Source organism: Apteryx rowi, unplaced genomic scaffold (genome assembly GCF_003343035.1).
Source record: "Apteryx rowi isolate R43461 unplaced genomic scaffold, aptRow1 scaffold_124, whole genome shotgun sequence".
Classification (NCBI taxonomy): domain Eukaryota; kingdom Metazoa; phylum Chordata; class Aves; order Apterygiformes; family Apterygidae; genus Apteryx; species Apteryx rowi.
This window is the reverse complement of record NW_020447464.1, coordinates 1451899-1471182: the sequence shown is the minus strand read 5'-3', so window position 1 is coordinate 1471182 and position 19284 is coordinate 1451899. Positions and strand designations below refer to the sequence as shown.

At 36.6% G+C, this 19284-nt stretch overlaps 1 protein-coding gene across 5 annotated transcripts in view; it reads left to right on the top strand.

Annotated features, from left to right (window-relative positions):
* Positions 1-8381, top strand: part of CUNH11orf74 (chromosome unknown C11orf74 homolog) — a 42553-nt gene extending 34172 nt beyond the window's left edge. For all 5 annotated transcript variants that reach the window (XM_026055609.1, XM_026055608.1, XM_026055604.1 and 2 more), the window contains 2 exons: positions 1289-1419; positions 7352-8381. In XM_026055609.1, the coding sequence (XP_025911394.1) occupies positions 1289-1419; positions 7352-7516 (296 nt within the window). In that variant the 3' untranslated portion in view covers positions 7517-8381. The remainder of the gene's footprint in view (positions 1-1288; positions 1420-7351) is intronic.
* Positions 8382-19284: the final 10903 nt, after the last annotated feature.

The following is a 19284-nucleotide window of genomic DNA, read 5'->3' as shown; positions in this document are numbered from 1 at the left end:
AAAATTAAATGAAAAATTTGGTAATGGATTTTTCAGGAAGGCCTAGCTAGGAAATCATTTTTTTCAAATTCGGATTTACAGGAGGATGACAGGTCTGTAACTCAACTACTGTTGTGAAGGTGTGCAGGTAGAGACACATGGCCACTTCTTCTTCCTTTTCACATTGGATCTATGTCCACTCTTGTTATTTCCATTTGTTGACATTTAGGCAACACTTTGAAAGTTTATTCTGAGATTTCAAGAAGGAATCAAGCTACTAAAATCTAGTATAAAGCTGTAAAGAAACTTGCACATCATCCAGAAAAAATAGTAGGTAGATTTACATAATCCTTCAACTAAATTGTGAGACATATGGTCTCTTTAAATTTCTTCATAAAAACATTACTGAGAGAAGACGGCCACATTTGTGCTATGGTAGAGCTGAGATTGATTCATGTTAAAAGATATTTCTAAACCTAAGGCATGTCCTTTGGCACTGCCACAGAAAGCAAACCACTGTTCCCAGTGTGAACATTTTGCTTAAGAAGTATGCAAAGGAAAAGTGATTCAGAAAGTCTATGCATTTGTGAATTGTGGACCAAATCCTGCCAACGTGGAAAGGCATACATGTCCCCATATCCCAGATATAAGGAAGTCCTCTCAAGTGCCTCTTTCTGGAAAGCTGAGAGAGGAACAAACATCCATGAAATATCCTTAAAAAACAGAGACATCTGGCACTGTATAGCGAGGTGGGGGATATTATTACTTCTATCAGGTATTTTTACTTAACATGTCAGGGGAATGTGGGAAAAGCTTTCTAAAGATTCTTTATGCCCAATGTACAGATGTTGAAACTCTAGCAAAAGAGAATTGAAATAGACTGTCTTGCTAATCAATGGCAAGATGAGGGCTCAGTTGGGCATTTTATAACTCCTACTGCAGATGTGTCTGCTCAGGACTTTTCTTCCATGTTATGAAAGAGATTAATCTAATCCCACATTTTCTCTGAGTTTAGGAGTTTCTAGATCCAGGGTTTTAATTCAGCATCCTCAAGAAAGAGGAGTTAGCCATCTATTTTTGATCAAGTTTGTTTTTTCTTTAGTATAGTATATCTTATGATCTAGATTTTAGCTCAGGACTGCATTTGTTTTAAAGAGAACTACCTGTATTATATATTGAACAACAATAAGAGTACAGCACCCTTTGACTAACAAGCTTCTGTCTCTGTCTGAGCATTGCAGACTTTTAGACATGATTTTGCTAATTTATACATTGAATGGAAAGATAAAGTTGTGTATTTTGTATTCAGCAGGGTCATTAGTTCTTCCAGGAGAGGTGGAACAGACAGTGATTTGCTGTACACTTTCTTTTGATCAGCCTATTCAATGGAAGGTCAGGACTTTGTCAGTTATACAGCCATCGGACAGCAAAACACAAGAGGTATGAGGTCAGATTTATTTAAACACTATTGGGTTTTTTTTTAACCTTATTTCCACATAAGAACAGGGGGATATAGATGAAATGTGTGCTGTGAGTTAACAGTGAATTTTTAAATTAATTATGAATTCTTAAATACATTAAAAGATAGATAAGTACTCTGACAGAAAGGTTACTGTTTTATGTTGCACACTGCTATTATATAAGCCTACATTTTTTTCTTATTTCCGACTTTAAACTGTGTGTGGACTTCTTTATATTTAATTGATATAATTCACAGAATACTGAAGTAAACTTTTGCAGTTCCTGACCTTTTAACAAATTATGACTTACATAGAATGATGGCCCATTTAATTTCCAGGGATTTCATGATTTTACAATATACTGCCATTCTCGTTGGGCTGAGTGTAGGAATCATCTTCTGCAACAACCAGTTAGTGAATGATACATCTAATGTGACATTTAAAAGAAAAAAGATTTTAGAATATATTGTGATCAGAATTGGGGTTTGTCCTCACAGAAATGAGTGGTAGCAAGGTGCTGCTGAGGATCAGCATTGTGTAGGTCTGTTGTGAGGTTTGCATTATGGGTCTCAGTCTTTTAATCAGAAACAATCAATAAAAGTTTTAATTTAAAATTGCCATGTTCCCTCAGAATTTCAGTCATATTCAAACTGGAAAAGAAGGTATGGATTGCTCACAGGCTTATTTTAAGTCATTAAGCTTCCTGTCCAAACAGCTGGTGTGAGCATTAACTTTCAGGGATGTTTCTATTGAAAAGAATTTGTCACCACTCTTTTCCCCTGCCTGATCATTATAATAGAATCTGCAGCTAGCTTCTGGCTAAAACTGGGCAGTTTTGATAGTTTCATATGTTTATTGATGTCCCATGGGGCTTAAATCAAGTTTATAAATGATGTGTGACCAATGAAGAATTGATGTTTTTGCAGTGCATATGGTGCCTCCTTTCCTGAGCTCAGTTGTGTTTGGTTCTTTGCAATAAACTCTTAAAAATTTACCATAAAGAACAAGCCTGCTTTGGGAAAAAGTAAATGTTTTAAAATGACCTTTCAAGCTGTAATACCCACCATTCTGTGAATAAAAATACTCACTCTTTTCTCTAAGCATTGATGTAATTCAAGGTTTTTACCTTTAGAAATATCCATTGGTACACAAAAAGRTCCAGAATGAGGTATTATAGTTTGCTCATCTGGTGACTCCTGTATAGCACTGCAAAGGAAAGAGGATTGTAGGAGCCTGCTGTGTTCATAAAGGATTGCATATGACTCTAAGCTATAATTTGTGAGAAATAGATGAAGATCCCACTGCATGCAAAATATATTTCCATTTGAGAAAAACTTGGGTTAGGCAAGAGAAACTGAGTATTCTTACACTGGCAAAGGGTTTTTTGCATTTTTCAAGAATAAAGATGTATGATTACCACAACTATTTGGTTGGTGTCAGGCTGCTCAATACTTAAGTTGAAGGCACTCTTTCCCCTAAATTATGCACATACGTGTGCCTTCATTTAGACRTTATAACTGTGGCCCAATTTTCAGAACTGTCAAGGCTAAACAGGTCCATTTTAAAATCCCTCAATGTTTCAAATTGTCATTGCTTTGAAAATTAAGACTTGTGTTGCTTATGGCAGGACTTGTTTAGAAAGGGGAAAAGATATTCCCTAGAGACATCCCTGCTTTGAAATGACACAGTTCTCTATCCATCAAAACAAACCCATGAGGGAAAGGCAATAGAATGTGGCTGCCTAGTCTGTAGTTTGGTTTTCCATACCCTGTGAAAAATAAACAAGCTTAATAGCGCAATGTAGATGTAGGAGAGCCTGTGCTATGGACATATTTGTGAGAAACTTCAGGGGAATGTGCATATTTCTTAATGTATTGCTAGTGAAAGTTTAATATACAAAAATAAGCTCTATTAAGATCCAATGTATATTTGCCTAATTGTTAAAGAAAAACTCCTCTCCCTGAAAATGATTCCTCTGTCAAATGTTGTTGGGAAGAGGCTTAGTGAATGACACAGTAAACTGTTTGTTTTGGCCAGCAGCTTTGCTTCATCTCTCTTCCTTGGTTTTCGCCATAGATACATTCCTGGATTTTGATATATACAGTGCAGCATACATGACCTCCCACAGACCACTGCAAACTGAAATTGCATTCACTCCGTGGTTGAAGTACATTATCACAGAACATTTACCTCTCCTACCCAGATATTTATGCCTTCATCTATTTCTGCTTAATAATTTATTTCATAAAAGATAGAGTTTTTTAAAATTAACCATATATGTTAATATCTGCTTCCTAGCTGCTTTATTTGTTGCTATTTTCCCCCTGCATACACATGGGTGAAGCTGAATATATATTTTCCATCCACTCACTATTCACATGTGTTCAAAGTGGGGTTCATTTCACCTAAATTTAGCCTTAAGTTTAGTCTCCTTTGGTCCTGTCATCAAGGGGAAGACATAAGCACCTCCAGAAAGTGATTCATCCCACTTGCTGTAGGCATTTGTACTAAGAGGTAATGTACCTCCATTCACAGGCTGACTCTCAGGCTGGTTCTTTTTTGGCTAATTGATTACCTTAACCTAGAGGCCTAACTTCTGTATGGCTGCGATTGGGAAAGATAAATTCTGCCCTTCCATTCTCCATCATTTATCTTTAGTTTGAGCATTCCAAAAAGTATTTACAGTGCCTGTCATTTTAGCTTTATCTGTGGAATGGCACCAGTGAAACTTAAAATGCAGATTCCATTGACTTCCTTTGGTTTAAGATTTTAATGATAGGCTTCAACTAAGGTTTGTTTCTGCTAACTGCTATGCATAAATACAAGAACAAGGAAGAACTTATAACCTGAAGACAGGGTTGGTGTAGTGAAAGAAAATGGAGGGGTTATACCTTTTGGGAGAACAATAGAGACACAGAGACTGAGTGACTTGTCCAGGGTGATGAAGCAGAAGTAGAAAATGGGCCAAGACTTATTGACTCACAGTCTAGTGCCCCATGCTCAAGTCAAACTTTCTTTTGTCCCAAGGACCCCAGTGCATATTACACTTACATAAGATAATGGCATACATGCCTTTTTTTTCCCTTTTTTTGCTCATTGTTATTGACCTAGTCATTTTTCTCTTGAGTAGACAATGAACTCACCAGTGAGTATGTGTGCATCCTTTGCATAATTTGAATAAGTGAATCATAGAGTGTCCATAATTACACGGAAATACAGGTTTTAGAAGGACAGAATCAAGCTGTTCAGTTAACTGTAACTCCACACATCATTAATAAAAAGAACCAAGTTGACAATTATTAATAGACTTTTGAAAGTCTCAACTTTAAGGTATTTTATTTACAAGATTACTTTGTAAAACAGCCTCTAGCAAAATACTTCAGTTATTACTATGAATATTACATTCTTTTCTTCTTTAATTTGGACATGCAGGGGCTGTAAATGAAAATGATTCTTTCTTCAGATGTGTCTCTGTTTGAGTAAATCACATGGGCAATCTTAAGCAAACTGGCAGTTTTCTAATAGAGCAAAATTCTGTTCCCAGAGAGCTTCCAAAAGGATTTCAATTAGATGTTAAATGAGACACCTGGAATTCACATATTTCTCTCAGCTCCTTAGGCAAAAATAACAAGGTAATAACTTGATCAGCTCAGAGGATTCAGTGTTTTATTGCAAAATGTCTTCCTTTTGAAGTAGATCAAAATTGCAGTTTGCAGTCTAAAAATTTTAGATCACTTGTCTGCGTGGAAGGTTGAGATGAATGGCTTCTTGGGAGAAGAAAAAAAGAACCTTCAGTGCTTTGAGAGCACACTGATAAATATGCAATGTGAATAAAGTTTTTTGAATGTGCAATGAATGGGTAACAATTTTTTTTTAACAAAAGCTTTTCCAGTATTTCTCTACATCTGCATGAATTATTACTGGAATGACATGAAGGTCAAGACAAAGGCACAATGAATAAGTGTTTACTTTCCATTGCTATGCTGGTGCAGGAAGGATAGATTTGATTTTGTAGAATCCCAATGAAGGTTTACTGTAATTTAAATTACAGTAATTTAAATTACCTACAGATGTGGTAACAAACACTGTTACAACCAAAGTAACTGAAAAATATTTGCATATTGCATCATATTTTAGAAGGATGTTCTGGCCTTCGGCAAAGGAAAGACAGGTAGTAATGAAACCCAATTGCTGGTACCCTTACTGACATGGAGTTTTAGTAAGCTATGTCCATGGCAAAGATGAAACTGGACATGATTGTGGTGAGCGGGTGAAGGAACTGACCGTAGCCTTGATGGGAAAAGAGCTTGTGTGCATGTTTTGCCCCATGTAAGCTTTTCTTGAATGTGCTATTTATAAAAGTTAACTATGGTTTACCTGTGATAGTCTGTGGATATAAGCAAGACAATGTTTGCATGCAGAATTAATATCTTCTGCTAGACCAGTTCTTTCCACAAATGTTGACTGCTTATTTATATATGCATATGGTCTACAGGTCTGCACCTAGGATTATTTATATGCTACAGCACCTACTGAAGCCAATGTAAGCCCATTCCCTAAAGCACTGAACAATACAGACACTTAAAAATTCAGCAAAATCAAATATTGCCTGGTCACTCAGGCTATATTATAATTTACTTGTAGTGACATTAGATTTTAACAAGGGTGTAGACACTTGCAGAATATTCACTGCCGCGTCTTAACGGTCAGGTGCCCGGCCACGGGAGAGGAATCTAGTTACCACCTCTATCACTTACTAGATGGCATTAACTGTATCCATGAAGCTTCTTCCAAAATGTTACCAGAAATTGTGTGTGATACTGTGTTTCTAAATTGAGTAGTGACTGTAAGATGCTGAGTGTTTTTCCTCTCATTCAACAAAACAAATAAGTGCATGCTTAACTTCAGACACATAGTCACTGGTTTGAATAAGGATTCATCAGACATTTGAAAACAAGCGTGTGTTTAAATGTTTTGCTGATTTGGGACTGTCTTTGAAACACAGAGCCCTTGAGATCTGCTGTCTATCATGGCTGAAATTTCTAGACATTTTCTACTAACCTCCTCAAAGCACAGGGAGCATTCCTGTACTGCTTGGGCAGTGAGTATGCCTCTCCTCTGTAGTTCTGGAATTCATTTGCTGTAGCTACTTACCATGAAGCTTTTGTGCCGTGGCCCCCTGCAGTTTCTTATCAGTGTACAGCTTGTCATAGTTATTCTTTTAAATTATTTTATAAGCAGAGAGTTTCTTCTAAGATATTTCAATGAGAAGCAATATAGAAATGCTACACTATGTCAACTAAGCAAATATTGGCAAATGCAGCAAGACTTTCTGTTCATCATCCAAGAAATCTAAACTAGCCAATCCTACATTCACGAGATAGTTAAAAGAAATTATTAGAGCCTGAAAATTGATTAGGTGTAATTCTGCTCATTTTATGCATTTCCTTTGCTGAAACTGTGCTTTGGGAAACATGTTATATTAGTATCAGATGCAAGTACACTGAAGTTTTATGTAATACTAGTCCAAATTTTAAGGATATGGAATCTGTCTTTGAAATTTAACATAGTCATACATAACTTGTCCATATCCCTGCAACGCTGCTGCTACAAGTGCTAGAAATGTAATAGATGTGTGCAAAGGAGGTTTTTAGATTCCTTGCCTCGAGCAAAATTAGCTAATGATATTCATTCAGATACAGTACAGTACAAATGGGGCACATTAAATGGCTTAAATTAGGTCAAATTGAATAATTGAATTTATTCTTTTACTTAAAAACAACATAATCAGCTGAGAGTGCTGGAGTCTGAAAAAATAGTTTAATTAAATATTAATTAAAAGTTTATACTTTGAGCTTCCTTATCATTACTTGCAACAATATTATTTATGTATCTGTTTTTCCTCATTGCAGCTACTAGGGGATGATGTTCAGCCATTCTCACTTGATGAAGAATTTGATTATGACAATGTGGCTTTGACCCCTAAGTTCTCTGAAGCTGAGCTGAAGGCCATTACAGACTTGTCTGAAGAGAAGAAAATGGAGACAGATGTGAAGTCAGCAGGAGCTAAAGACTGAGTCAGATGTACCTCGCATGGCATTCTATGCAGTGCTGTTGAAATAACATTTTTAGGGGGTAAATCTAGCTCCCTATTGTACCCTTATTTAATCTTTTTATCTGTATGGTCTGTAAATAACATCCTCAAGTTTTTTTTATTTGTTCCACCAAAGCGTCTTGGAGCCCTGAGATTGCCTTCCCAGCCACCTTCTTCTAGTCCTAATACAAGCACAGAATAGAAGGATGGTGCTTGCTAGAAGGAAGAGTTGCTTGTGTAGTAGTCCTTCAGCCAGCAAGGAAGTATTTCTTTCCCTTATATATGTATGTACATGGACTTGTGCATTCAGGTTGGCTAAGGAGGTCTGTATTTGTCCCTAAATCCAATGGGATTTTTGTGTACATCTATGACCTTATATATTCTTAGGCTGCAGTCCTCAGCTACTTTGTTGTTTTCCAGCTTGTACAAGGCAGTTGGAAGGATGTCTCAAATAAGAGCCATGAATTCCCTTTTCTAGAAGAATCCTTGAGTAGGGTAAAGCCTTTATTGCCTCAGGCTAGGCCTGCTGGAATAATTGCTCCTTAAGACCAACACAAGCTGGTGCAACTCAGAATAGTTGTATGGCTGCTCTAACTTGTATTTGGTACTGACTCCAGTTCTTGACTAACTCAAAGCTAGTCCTAAAACTGCCTTTGCCTATTTCGTTCAGCAATGCAAGTAAGAACTTTATGCAGCTGAGGAATCAGCCTTTAGCCTCTCCCTATCTTTCTATCTATTCAAAGATACAGATTTACACCAGCAAATAAATCCAGGAATGTTTTTCATCTCTTCTGGGTTACTTCAGTTCTGCAGAAAAATAAATATTCCTATTTCCAATAAACTTTTTAAAACAGATGATCAAAGTTGACTCTGTGTAACTGCTGACAATTAAAAAATTAACTGCTACTAAAAGTCTTCCAGACAGAGAAAAAATAGTGATCTGTTAAAGAAATTGGCATTGAAATGCTGTCAGATTTACATCTTTTTACGGGAGATGATTCCAGATAGCAGTTTAGGACTTAAACTTAGCATCACTCAATACAGGAAGCTCTGGAGTTGAATAAAGTATGCATAGTATAGGTGGGAGAGAAGAATGTGCATCTCTAACACAAGATAGTATGTACTCTTGCCATGAGATGTTTAGAATTCAGCTTTTCTCAGCTTACCAAGGAAACTTTGCTAGTGAGGCTTGGTTTAACATTACATTACTGAATTGTATTATTGGTCTTTTTCATTCCAGTATAACTCCATTAGCTAAAGTTGATTGACCAGCATTTTCTCCTTGGCCTATCTCCATTATCTCTGATGTAGGAGACTAACATGATGAATATAGTAAGAGAGCCTGAGCGGGTAGATTAGAGACCAAACTACATGTTGTTTAAAGGCTTTGGATGAAATCCATAAGGACGGGTGCTCCGTTGTCAGCAATTTATAAGAGCAAAAAAAGGTGCTTGTTCCAAAAGAAATTATTTGGATCAATCATTTTTTAGGCTAAAACCATGTACCACTGAACCCCAAATTTATTTTGAGGAATTTGATTAGGGGGATATAATTTAAGGGGGAAATTAACAAACAACAGAAAAGCAAGCAGTCTTAGCTAAAATGTTTAAGGAGAGTGATATAAAACTAGAAGTATGTTGTGTAGCAAAGCTGGTCTGTATAGGATCTCATTGGTAGAAGGTAATGAGAAAAGTATTTTTAGCATCTACACTCATACTGGTCCTGTAGTTAAAACAGATTTTGATAGAATTGGCTGTGTAGCAGATTTTGCTGTTGTTTGGGAAACATTTTTTTTTTTTTAATTTGGACTGAATTGAATTGAATGAAAAATTTTGTTGAACCCAGGATATTTTGAATGAAGATCTTCAGACCCAACTAATTTCAAGTTTTCAGTGAAATGTTCAGATAAAAATTCCTAAGCAGATCTATTTATTAATTCATCTTATTCTGTAGGATGTAGATGTTGTGTATAAAATTGGAGGGAAAAGAAAGAAGTTCTGGAAGAGCTCTAGGAGCAACGCCAAGGGGAAGAAATTGAGAACCACTTTACAAAGATACTAATGTCAGCCTTTAAAAACCTTGTCAGAGGAATAAGCAGGACAGCCTTCTTAACAGATATATGTATAGCAGAGATACAATAAGGAACCCTCAGTCTAAGAGACCACTGTGTACAGAGTTTACAGACAATGAATTGGCCATAAAAAGAGATGAACTTTTGCGGGTCTGTGGAATGATTCACTGATGATAAATTTGGTACTCTTTTTTGTGTGTTTTATAGAAAGGTATGGGGGACACAAACTACAGATCAGTCCTGTTGGAGTCTTATTACCACTACAGTCAATGACAAAACTTGTCCAAGGGTTCATAATGATCTTCAGGTCAAATCAACTCTGGAATCTCTAAGTGCATTTTCTATTCATTTCATTAACAATTTTCCCCTGTACACTAGGGATACATTCAGCCATTCAGTTCCTTCTCTCATAGGCAGATGATTCTCTTACCAAATGTTCAGACTACATATTATGTTCCATAAGTGTCATTCAGTATATTCATTATATGGTTCTGTTTGATTCTTCACTGCAGAATATCCCAACAAAACTGGAACCTTTTAGTGACATTCATCTTATGCAGAGAAATGGGGATAATCCACTTATATTTACACCACTCATGAGTTATATTTCTGCTCTTTATTAACAGAGATGAATATCACAGTGGAGATTAAGCAATGTAGGCTAGATTTTCTGCACATCTCATTTTATTGACCTGCCTCTGTGGTTGTCTTTGACTTGCTTACGTACCTTGCCTTTGATTATCCTGCACAGAGAAGCCATATTTTCCTTTTCTCCATTAACAAATCTTCATTTTTAAGAACATATAGTTTATGTGCATTTTAAATTTTATACATGTACATGGAGTGAGTTACCTGGAATTGTTTCAGTATTTGTGAAATGGTTTGGAGTCTGAATAATACTATATGTTTTTTTCTCTTGTAGCTTGTAATCTCTTTAATGTTTTAAATTTCCAGTAGGGGTTGGTCAGGGCCATCCTCCTTTTCTATTTATGGCCTTTTCTAAGCCTTCCAAAGCCATTTAAAGTAAAACAGACATGGAACAGGAAACTCTTCAAGTACCAGTTGGAACTGACTTAGAGATTATTGCAGTAGGGAATAATATTTGCTTCCTACCACACTGACCAGGATTTTGAACTGCAGAATCTCAAATGTTGGTGGATTCATTGGAAATCAGGGCTGTCTGATGCATCTCTTTAATCCCTTTGTCTCCATGTCTTCATTAATGTCTACAGTGCAGTAAACACATGGATCCAAACCAATCAGAGAGCTTATCAGTATTAAACTTGTTGCTTAGGTGGGTGTTTGCAGAAGGAAAGTGGCTGTTTCCTTTCACAGTCTTGATGGATCCTGGGCCATAGAGAGGAGCTCCCTGAGTTCTGTGGCGAATGAGGCTGGTATCTGAAGGGTTGTTTCCTTGGCTGGCCATGATACAAGCATGGGTATTAATGCTCAGAGTTATTCCTCATGGATGTAAGACGAAGAGTAATTATTTGCTGAGATAATGATAGTAAAAGAAAAAGATAATAATTAAGAAAATGAAAAGAGGTGCAGACAGATCTGACTCAGACATTATTATAGTTTTAAATGTATTTCTATTAATGCAAAAAGGTATGATTATATACAGTTGTAAACACAGAGTACCACTGAAAGCAAGTAATTCTAGTGCAGAGAGCACTCACCAGATAATTCAGAACACTATGAAGAAGGTGGCAAGGAAACAAATACCTGCTCTTACAGGAAAGACCCTCTGATCCTCTGGCCTTGATTTTGTGCTGCTATAAACTGGCAGAACTCCACTGAGGCCATTTATATTCATACAGAGCAGACAGAACCCTGGTATTTACAGTTGTAACTGAAAGAATATACAGCCAAATCAATTCCTGAATTAACTTTACTGAATATAAAGCAATGTATATGACCCATTATCTTTATGGGAAAGCATTTAAATGCGGAGCCAATGCAAATGAAATGTAAAAACCATATCTTAATTGTTCAGTTACTAATTTTACACAGGCCATTTTAGAGTCTTTCTCTAGTGCTGTGTGTTCAGAACATCGGCTTTTTGCTTTAACAAAAATATCAGCTATATTTTCAAGTCATGTTCAAATCACAAAACTTGAGCATATATGTAGATACTAATAATTTCCTTCTCACTTTTTTTTTTTTTCTCTTCATCTTGGCAAGGCTTGAAATGGACTTTGCTTTATCTTGGAATTGTTTTTAAAAGACCTCATATTCTTTGTAAAAACATATACTTCATTACAAAGGAGGATTCTCTCAATTAGTGATGGAACTGAGCTTAGATTTAGATCTTTTTATGCAGAAACCAAAATAGGACTAAATTCTTAGTTATTCAGCAACCTCATCTATGGCATGGTTTGGCTAAACAGCCACTTGATATCACATGGTCTACTTGAATAGCAGGCTGATAACATATCCTATTGTCTTCTATACCTTTATTTTTACTCAGGAGTCTAAGTGATAGTTTTGTTCCACTTAGGTATGAATTCTTACAGCTCTGTAAAGAGACAAGTCAGTTAAACTGACCAAAGAAGCTGAAACAGGAGTTTTGTACTGGGGCTCCATGCACTCTCCAACCTGCTGAATAATTTAGCTGAATGTGGCTATTCACCTCTGCTCTGCAGCGCTCCATATGTAAAGACTTGTGTCACAACTGCTGTAAACATTATATTTTTGAAGGTGCCAAACTGAAAAGTGATGACTGACAAGGGTGGGACATAGATTCATTGGACCTGCTCGCCTCTTTGGGCTGCATGCTGAACAGGAAGCTTACTACCTAGTTCACAGTCTACGGTTCAGCTTAGGATCATTGAAGTTGCACAGTGAAGTGGAGGAAACCCTTGATGAGGGTTCAGGCTGGCCTCACGAGATGAGTTCCCTGCACCACAGAGATGAGCTCTTGTGATAGCTGTGGGCATTCCCACCTTGGTGGCCTTTCTTGTGGCATGGCGTCAGTTAGCACAGGTGGGTGTGAGGTGCCACATGTGTCCTGGGGCTCCTTGCGGAGGCCACGGACCCCTTCTCTGAAAAGCGGGTTGGCTGGGCCGATCCCTGGCACACGAAATTCTCCCAGGTGCTAAATGTCTGCCTATCCCTTGTGAAAGCAAGAACAACTGTTTTCTTTGAAATGGTATTGACTGAGTTCTGGAACTCACCAAATTATTATGAGTTTGGTAAATTTGTCGTTGTTGGCCATTGGAGGTGACATCTTGGTCTGTGTCAGCAAGGTACCATAAGGCAATGTTGCAGGTGTATGAGTTGTGAAATGCCACGGAGTTAAACTAGAGATAGCTTTAGTGCTGGTTTATAAGAAGTTTGCAAGAAGAAAAGCAAGTGTTAAAAGGTACTGTCATTTTTATAGACAGGCTAGTTTATTTGCAATTGCAGTGCCCCACAGTTAAAATGGAAATCAATTTAATGCCTTATGAAAATGCAGAAATATTTGTCTCATTTACAGCACTTCCAAAAAGGACAGATAATAAAATTCCCCTGATTAACGATCTATAATTTTATGTGCTCTGTGGTGTCTTTTTCAGTACATCTATCCCCATAAACATGTTTCAAAATAATAAGCAAAAATGGATCTGAAAAAAATCCCTAAATCTAACTTCACACTGAATTTCAGGCTGTAACAACTCTGTGTATTCAAAGCCCTCTTTGGTATATTTGGGAATATTCGGATGTTCCCAAACTTTGGGGAAGTAGAAATTATTCTAAAAAAAAATCTCTAACCAAACATTCTCAAGCAACCATTTAGTACCTATCCAGATGACAAAAAGCAAAGCAATCAGGAACATGCACCTAAAAAGCACCTACAGAATGTAACAATTAGAATAACTGCATCCTATAGGGTGGTAATAATACTTTATAAAATAACTCTAAATATAGTAGAATTAAATGGAAAATCATTTTTTATAGAGTGAACCAAATACAGATACTAAAATACTCTGTTGACTTGATACAATTCTTAAAAATGTTTCAGTGCCCTATTGAAAAATTAGTTTAATCATGTAGTAATTTATCTGGATTTACAACACATTTATCTCTTGACCCATTAAAAAGAGATTAAAAATTGTGTGAGATTCTTCAGTGTATTTTGTGGCACTGCTAACACCATAAATTAACTCTAAAGCTTTAGCCTCATCATATTGGATGTTATAACAGAATTTGATCTTTTGTAGCTGTTGTGGTTGGGCACACTGATACCACTGTTTCTGGAGTCAAGGTGTGTACTTGTAGCAAGTAAGCCTTAATAGTTTTTTTTTGAACTCATATGCTTTTCTATTCATACGTATAAAACCATGTAATATGTAATATGGTATGCATAATTCTTAGAAGGAGGCAAGCGTCTTTTATTATGTTGCTTTTGCTCCTCAGAATAATATAGCTAGAGGACAAATCCTACCCCTTACTACTGTTGATTCTGCCATTTAGATTTGCTGCAGATTGCACATTTGTTCTTTAAGAGAGAAATGTTGAAATGCATGTTTTCCTCCTCTTTTCCGTCTTTTTTTTTTTTTTGTCTTTCCAGTATCAGATTTACGACTAGCTTCCCTAAGCATGACAAGACACTACATTAATCCAATGAGCTACTTCCCTGCTGGATGAAATTTTACAGTAAAAAAGATGGAAGGCTGGTGTCTAGGCCAGGAAAAATCAAAGCACTGTTAGTATTTCATGCACAAGCTTAGCATTTGCAAAGCTTTCAAAAACAAACAATCAGGAAAAACACAAATGATGGTCAGCCTGCTTACCGAATGAAAATTTAATTCCAGATTGCCTGTGTTTAAGTCAGCTGCTCACACTTCAGTTCCTCTGCCCACCAAGGATTCTGTTAACGAGTGTATTTCAAAAGCCAGACTGTCAAAAACACTGACAGCTAGCACTAGCTGAATAACATTTCCTCCATGAGATCCATTTAAGACTTTTGTTTTGGGTTGCAAAACACTTCTTGAATTCCACAGATATATTTGTCATTCATGAACATTCATTAAGTAGACTGTATAAAAAATAATGGCCTAGCAGGTATCTTTCTGCTGAGAGCAGGAAGAAGGGAGGTAATGGGGAGAGAGGTTGGCTGGACAGCAGAATATTGACTCTGTGCTATATGTGATGTTTGCTGTCTTGTTTTTGATTCTTTTGCAATATTAGTGTGAGAATCCTGGTTGTCAAAAGAGCTGGCTGAATAACAGTTCTCCCCCACTAAGAAAAAACCCAGATGCATGAATGTGCTGGCAAGGAAGCTATCCATATTCAATTGGCTACTGTTCCAAGGGGAATATTACTCATTATGGGCCATGTTTTACAAGTTGCTTGAAACTGAGGGAATTTACCAAGTCACAGGATTAGACTGTGATCACAGATGTCCAAATGAGTGTTTATCTGGTACTACTTGTAATTTCATACTTCACAAAATTTCATTTTTGAAATGTATATTTTTTTGGTACTTTTCACTTCATTAAGGGTGCCCCAGAACCAACAGACCAAGGTCATCCTTCAAAAGTGGTATTGAAAACAAATAACTTGGAGTGCTCTGAGCAGAAATGACGGAATTAAGAATAAAATAAAATTAAGTAATGCTAAGTTTAGGAAAAAAGGGTAAACATTTGCTGAAATCTGCTAGACTCTGGAAGAAAAACAGGGGAAGCTGGTGGAGTTGATTTGCTAAAGTCAATTAAAACAAGCCTGGAAAAGTATTGGAGAATATGCTACAGGGACAAAATACAGCATCAGCTAGGAGATGGATTTGATTAATATTCTCCTTCTAAGTCTAGTTTACATGAGAATGAATGGTTGAAGTCTGAAGAATTTTGCATACGATGGCTATCATCTTGGGATTCCAATTTTTGTAACTGAAAAAAGTATGGTTCAGTTTGGTGGTGCAGGTTCAGTCCGACTGTTCTAGCTCCAGAGCATCTCTACAAACTGTTGGTATGTCTGCAGGCTGGACAATCCATTTATGAACCATCACTGCAGCATTTGCAAAAATGTGAAATGGTCGATTATTTAAATATTCTGCTCTTCTGAACATTCTGATTGCATTACAACTGCATAGTAAGATAGGAGAGAAGAGTTTTTTTCTGCTCTTGAAAAAGCAATAGTGCTTAAGTTAGAAGTGAACTTGAAGTGGAACATTAGATCAGAGCCACATTAGGGCTTTGAGAAAACTTGTATTTGCATATGGATATACGTGTCATGACTTCATGGCTCAGCCTTATCTCTTTACCTAAATAAACGACATCACCTTTGATCTAACTTTGGAATATGTGAAGCCAAACTTTCTCTGGAATCCAAAACCACTGTCAATTTATATTTGCAGGGCATGCTTCTTTTACTGTTTATTCTTACCTTTACTGGTCTTATCTGCCACATTAGACAGCAATCAAGATAAGATAAGGTAAGATAGAACAGGATATGGCACTACTACATTTTTCAATAGGTGTGGGGAACCTTCTCTGTCTTGAGAGCTGAAGAGGCCATTGAAACACCTTTGGTTGGCCACTCATCAATTTGAATAGATGCATATTCAGTTAAGCCTGTATTTTCACGCAATATTGTTATTACCCAAATTGGGGTGGTGCTGCTGGTTTAAATAATTCAGAACAGAACTCAGTTCAATTAACTTCAAAAAAATTCTGTCTTTTGCTCACTACAAATTCCTCTTGGTACTTCCGTTCCATTGTAGGTGTATCAGAAGCAACACACCAAACATTTGTCTATTGTAATTAGACTCTTATATATGATTCTAGTTCACTGGGACATTTCCAGTGAACTGCAGCTTACCAAGAGGCTCCCTCAGAAGAGAAAGTATTTTTTATTTTTCTTTATGTTCCAAAATACACCTCCATGTAACCCTGCCTCACCCTATCCTCCCAAAAGGAATGGCTAGAAGGTACTATCAGTGCCTAGACCATTTACCACTTGTTAGTTTAAACTGAGTTTTCAATTTTGCTTTTCAGTTCACCTTTCCTAACCTTTCTTTTCCAGACGGAATTTTATTCGTAGTGCCAAGCACTGAGGAAACAAAATCTATGTTTCTTCAAACTAGCGCCATCCTATTAACATTCAGAAAGATGTTTGCTCATGTATTCAATATGAGAGGAAACTGATTGCTGCCTCACAGTGAAGTTTCTCTGGTTTAAATGTTAATTGTTTTAAGCACTCTGGAGTTTTCTGTGGCCTCCAGGTCATTTTTTTTTTATAATGGTTGATACAATCTCTCAAAAGAAGGGGAGAAAAAAGTACTTTGCTGGCCTAGTTTCAGGTAACCTCTAAAAGCTCAAGTGGACCAATTACACATAAAAGAACAACAACTTTTGTGAAGCTTCATTTGAATCCCAGAGGAACAAAATGATAGAAAATCAATTAACTTTCCACATGAAAAAATAGCTCATATTGCTAAGCTTTCCTTCTTGATTATGTTTGGAAGCAAATTGCCTTGATTATATCTTTGACGGGGAGGAAAGCCTTTTAATTAATTTAATACATACTACAGCAGTGCTAAATTGTATCATGGAACGATTAAGTGGGCCTACACCGATATTTTTGCCCTGTTGAAAATGGATATTGCTTACTTAGTGAGTCATGCTCTTGCTGGGTTGACGCAATTATCTGTTCATTGCAGAGCATATGACATAAAAGCTATTAGGGCATTATATATATAAGGGAGGCTAAATAGAGTAAACAAAAAGTCAATTTAGGTAGAGAGTCTGAAACAAGTCTCCCTTCGTCAGAGTTTTGGAGAAATACAAGCTAAACTTCACGGCCTGTACCGATGTTAGGGACTGAACCAGAGCCCAAATTCCAACACAGCCCCTATTTTGGGAATATTCAGGCTTCAGATCTAATTTGTATTGGTCCTGGATTGAAATGAGAAGTGGATGTGATTCTCCATCACTTCACAAATGACAGGCAAACAGTTGTTCAGCTAGGAACTATTGACATTAAATTTGTATAGCATCTACAGTAAACTAGCTGCTTCTTAAACCTTAATTTTGCCTCAAGCTCTTAGCTGAAAACAATTATATTTGCTGTGTTTGCTAAGATTTTTAAATGACATTATTAATGCAAATGTTCAAAATGCAACATATATAAAGAAATAATGCAGTTTATGTTTTTACAAATAATGTATGTTCTTGTATCATTAATAATATTACATTATATCTTTGAAATAATACTAAGAATCTTCTTAATTTGTCTCTGTTGATAATGCAGATTATCCTGTCATGCTAAACTAGTATGACTAGGTCAGTTTAGCTTCCTTGATGGATCTTGCCTATTAGGAACATAATCACCTGCACAGTGTTTTCCATACTGAGGTCTGTTGGCTCTTTCCTAGTGAGTTGTAGAATGAAATATCCAAGAACTGAATAATAAAGGAAAGAAAGAGTCCCCACCAGAGGATCTTTGTTTTTTGTGAAATCACTCATAGCTGTCTAAATTCAGATAAAATATTATCACACATATTTCTAATATCCCAAGGTCATAAACAATAAAAAATTAAAAAAAACCCATAAAAGTGAGGAAAAATACTCTTATTTCACGTTCCCTATTCTGATTTCTTAGAGAAGAGCAAACTGGTCAGGGACCTGTTTATAAAAGAAAATTAGCATGTATGGTTAGGGAAAGAATCAGGATGGGAGAGGAAGCTTTTCTGCAGCTGTGTGAAGGTGAATCTATGCTAGAAATGAATCTTAGAGTTGAAGAATCATGGCTATGAATGCTGTACAATAAGACTTGCATGTTCTGAGCTAGTGGGTCCTACATTATTTAGAGCTTTGATTTAATAACTAGCATTTTGAATTGTGACAGAATTCGGCTGGTAAATGTTAGTGTGCAAGAAGCACTGTCAGATACACTCTCTAGGCTTACGTACCAATAAAAATATTTAGTATTGACAAAAACTTAGAGATTGGCAAAGCCAGCAACTAGAATGGCTGCATGACATTCTCTGACATTAGGTAGAGAGATGCAATTTGCACCACTTAATTCAGTAATGATTCACTTTTCTTGAGGACAGTTTTCAAATCCACTTGTGGCTCACTCAGGGAGTCCATTTGTTGAAAATATTAACCCAGTAACTGTCCCCTCACCCTGGTCTCAAATGACTGTTGACAGTCTTCTGGACCAACTGGGGACTGTAGCTTCAGTGAACCTTACTGTGATGATTAGGCTTGATTGACTGAGTGTAGTCAGTGAATGTACTTGAGAAAACAAATGTATTTTTTCCACACTGCTGGTATAAGCACATATTTGCTCCTTGCATCTGTGGCATGAACAGTCCAATGTAGCCCTCTCACTTCCCATCAGTAGGCATTAGGACAAAAAGATCTTTTTTATTTTTCAAATTCTTCTTTCCTGTCATCACAGATGCCATAGATGTATGTATTGTTTTTAGTTATACCAAGTTAAAAATAGCAAAAATATAATATTCATTCACATTACTGTATTTTGATTGCATTTGGGTTCTATTTTTAATGCTTAGCCTTCTTCATCAAGAGAGAAAATGTACACTCCCTTCTTGTTAAAAGACAAATATAGGCAGTTTGGGAACTCTCTTAGTTCTGAGATTAAACATCACAGTTAACCAAGACCTGATTAACCAAGACCTCATCCCTCCAAAAGACAGAAGAGTGGATCAGAGATGGAAACTCTACGGA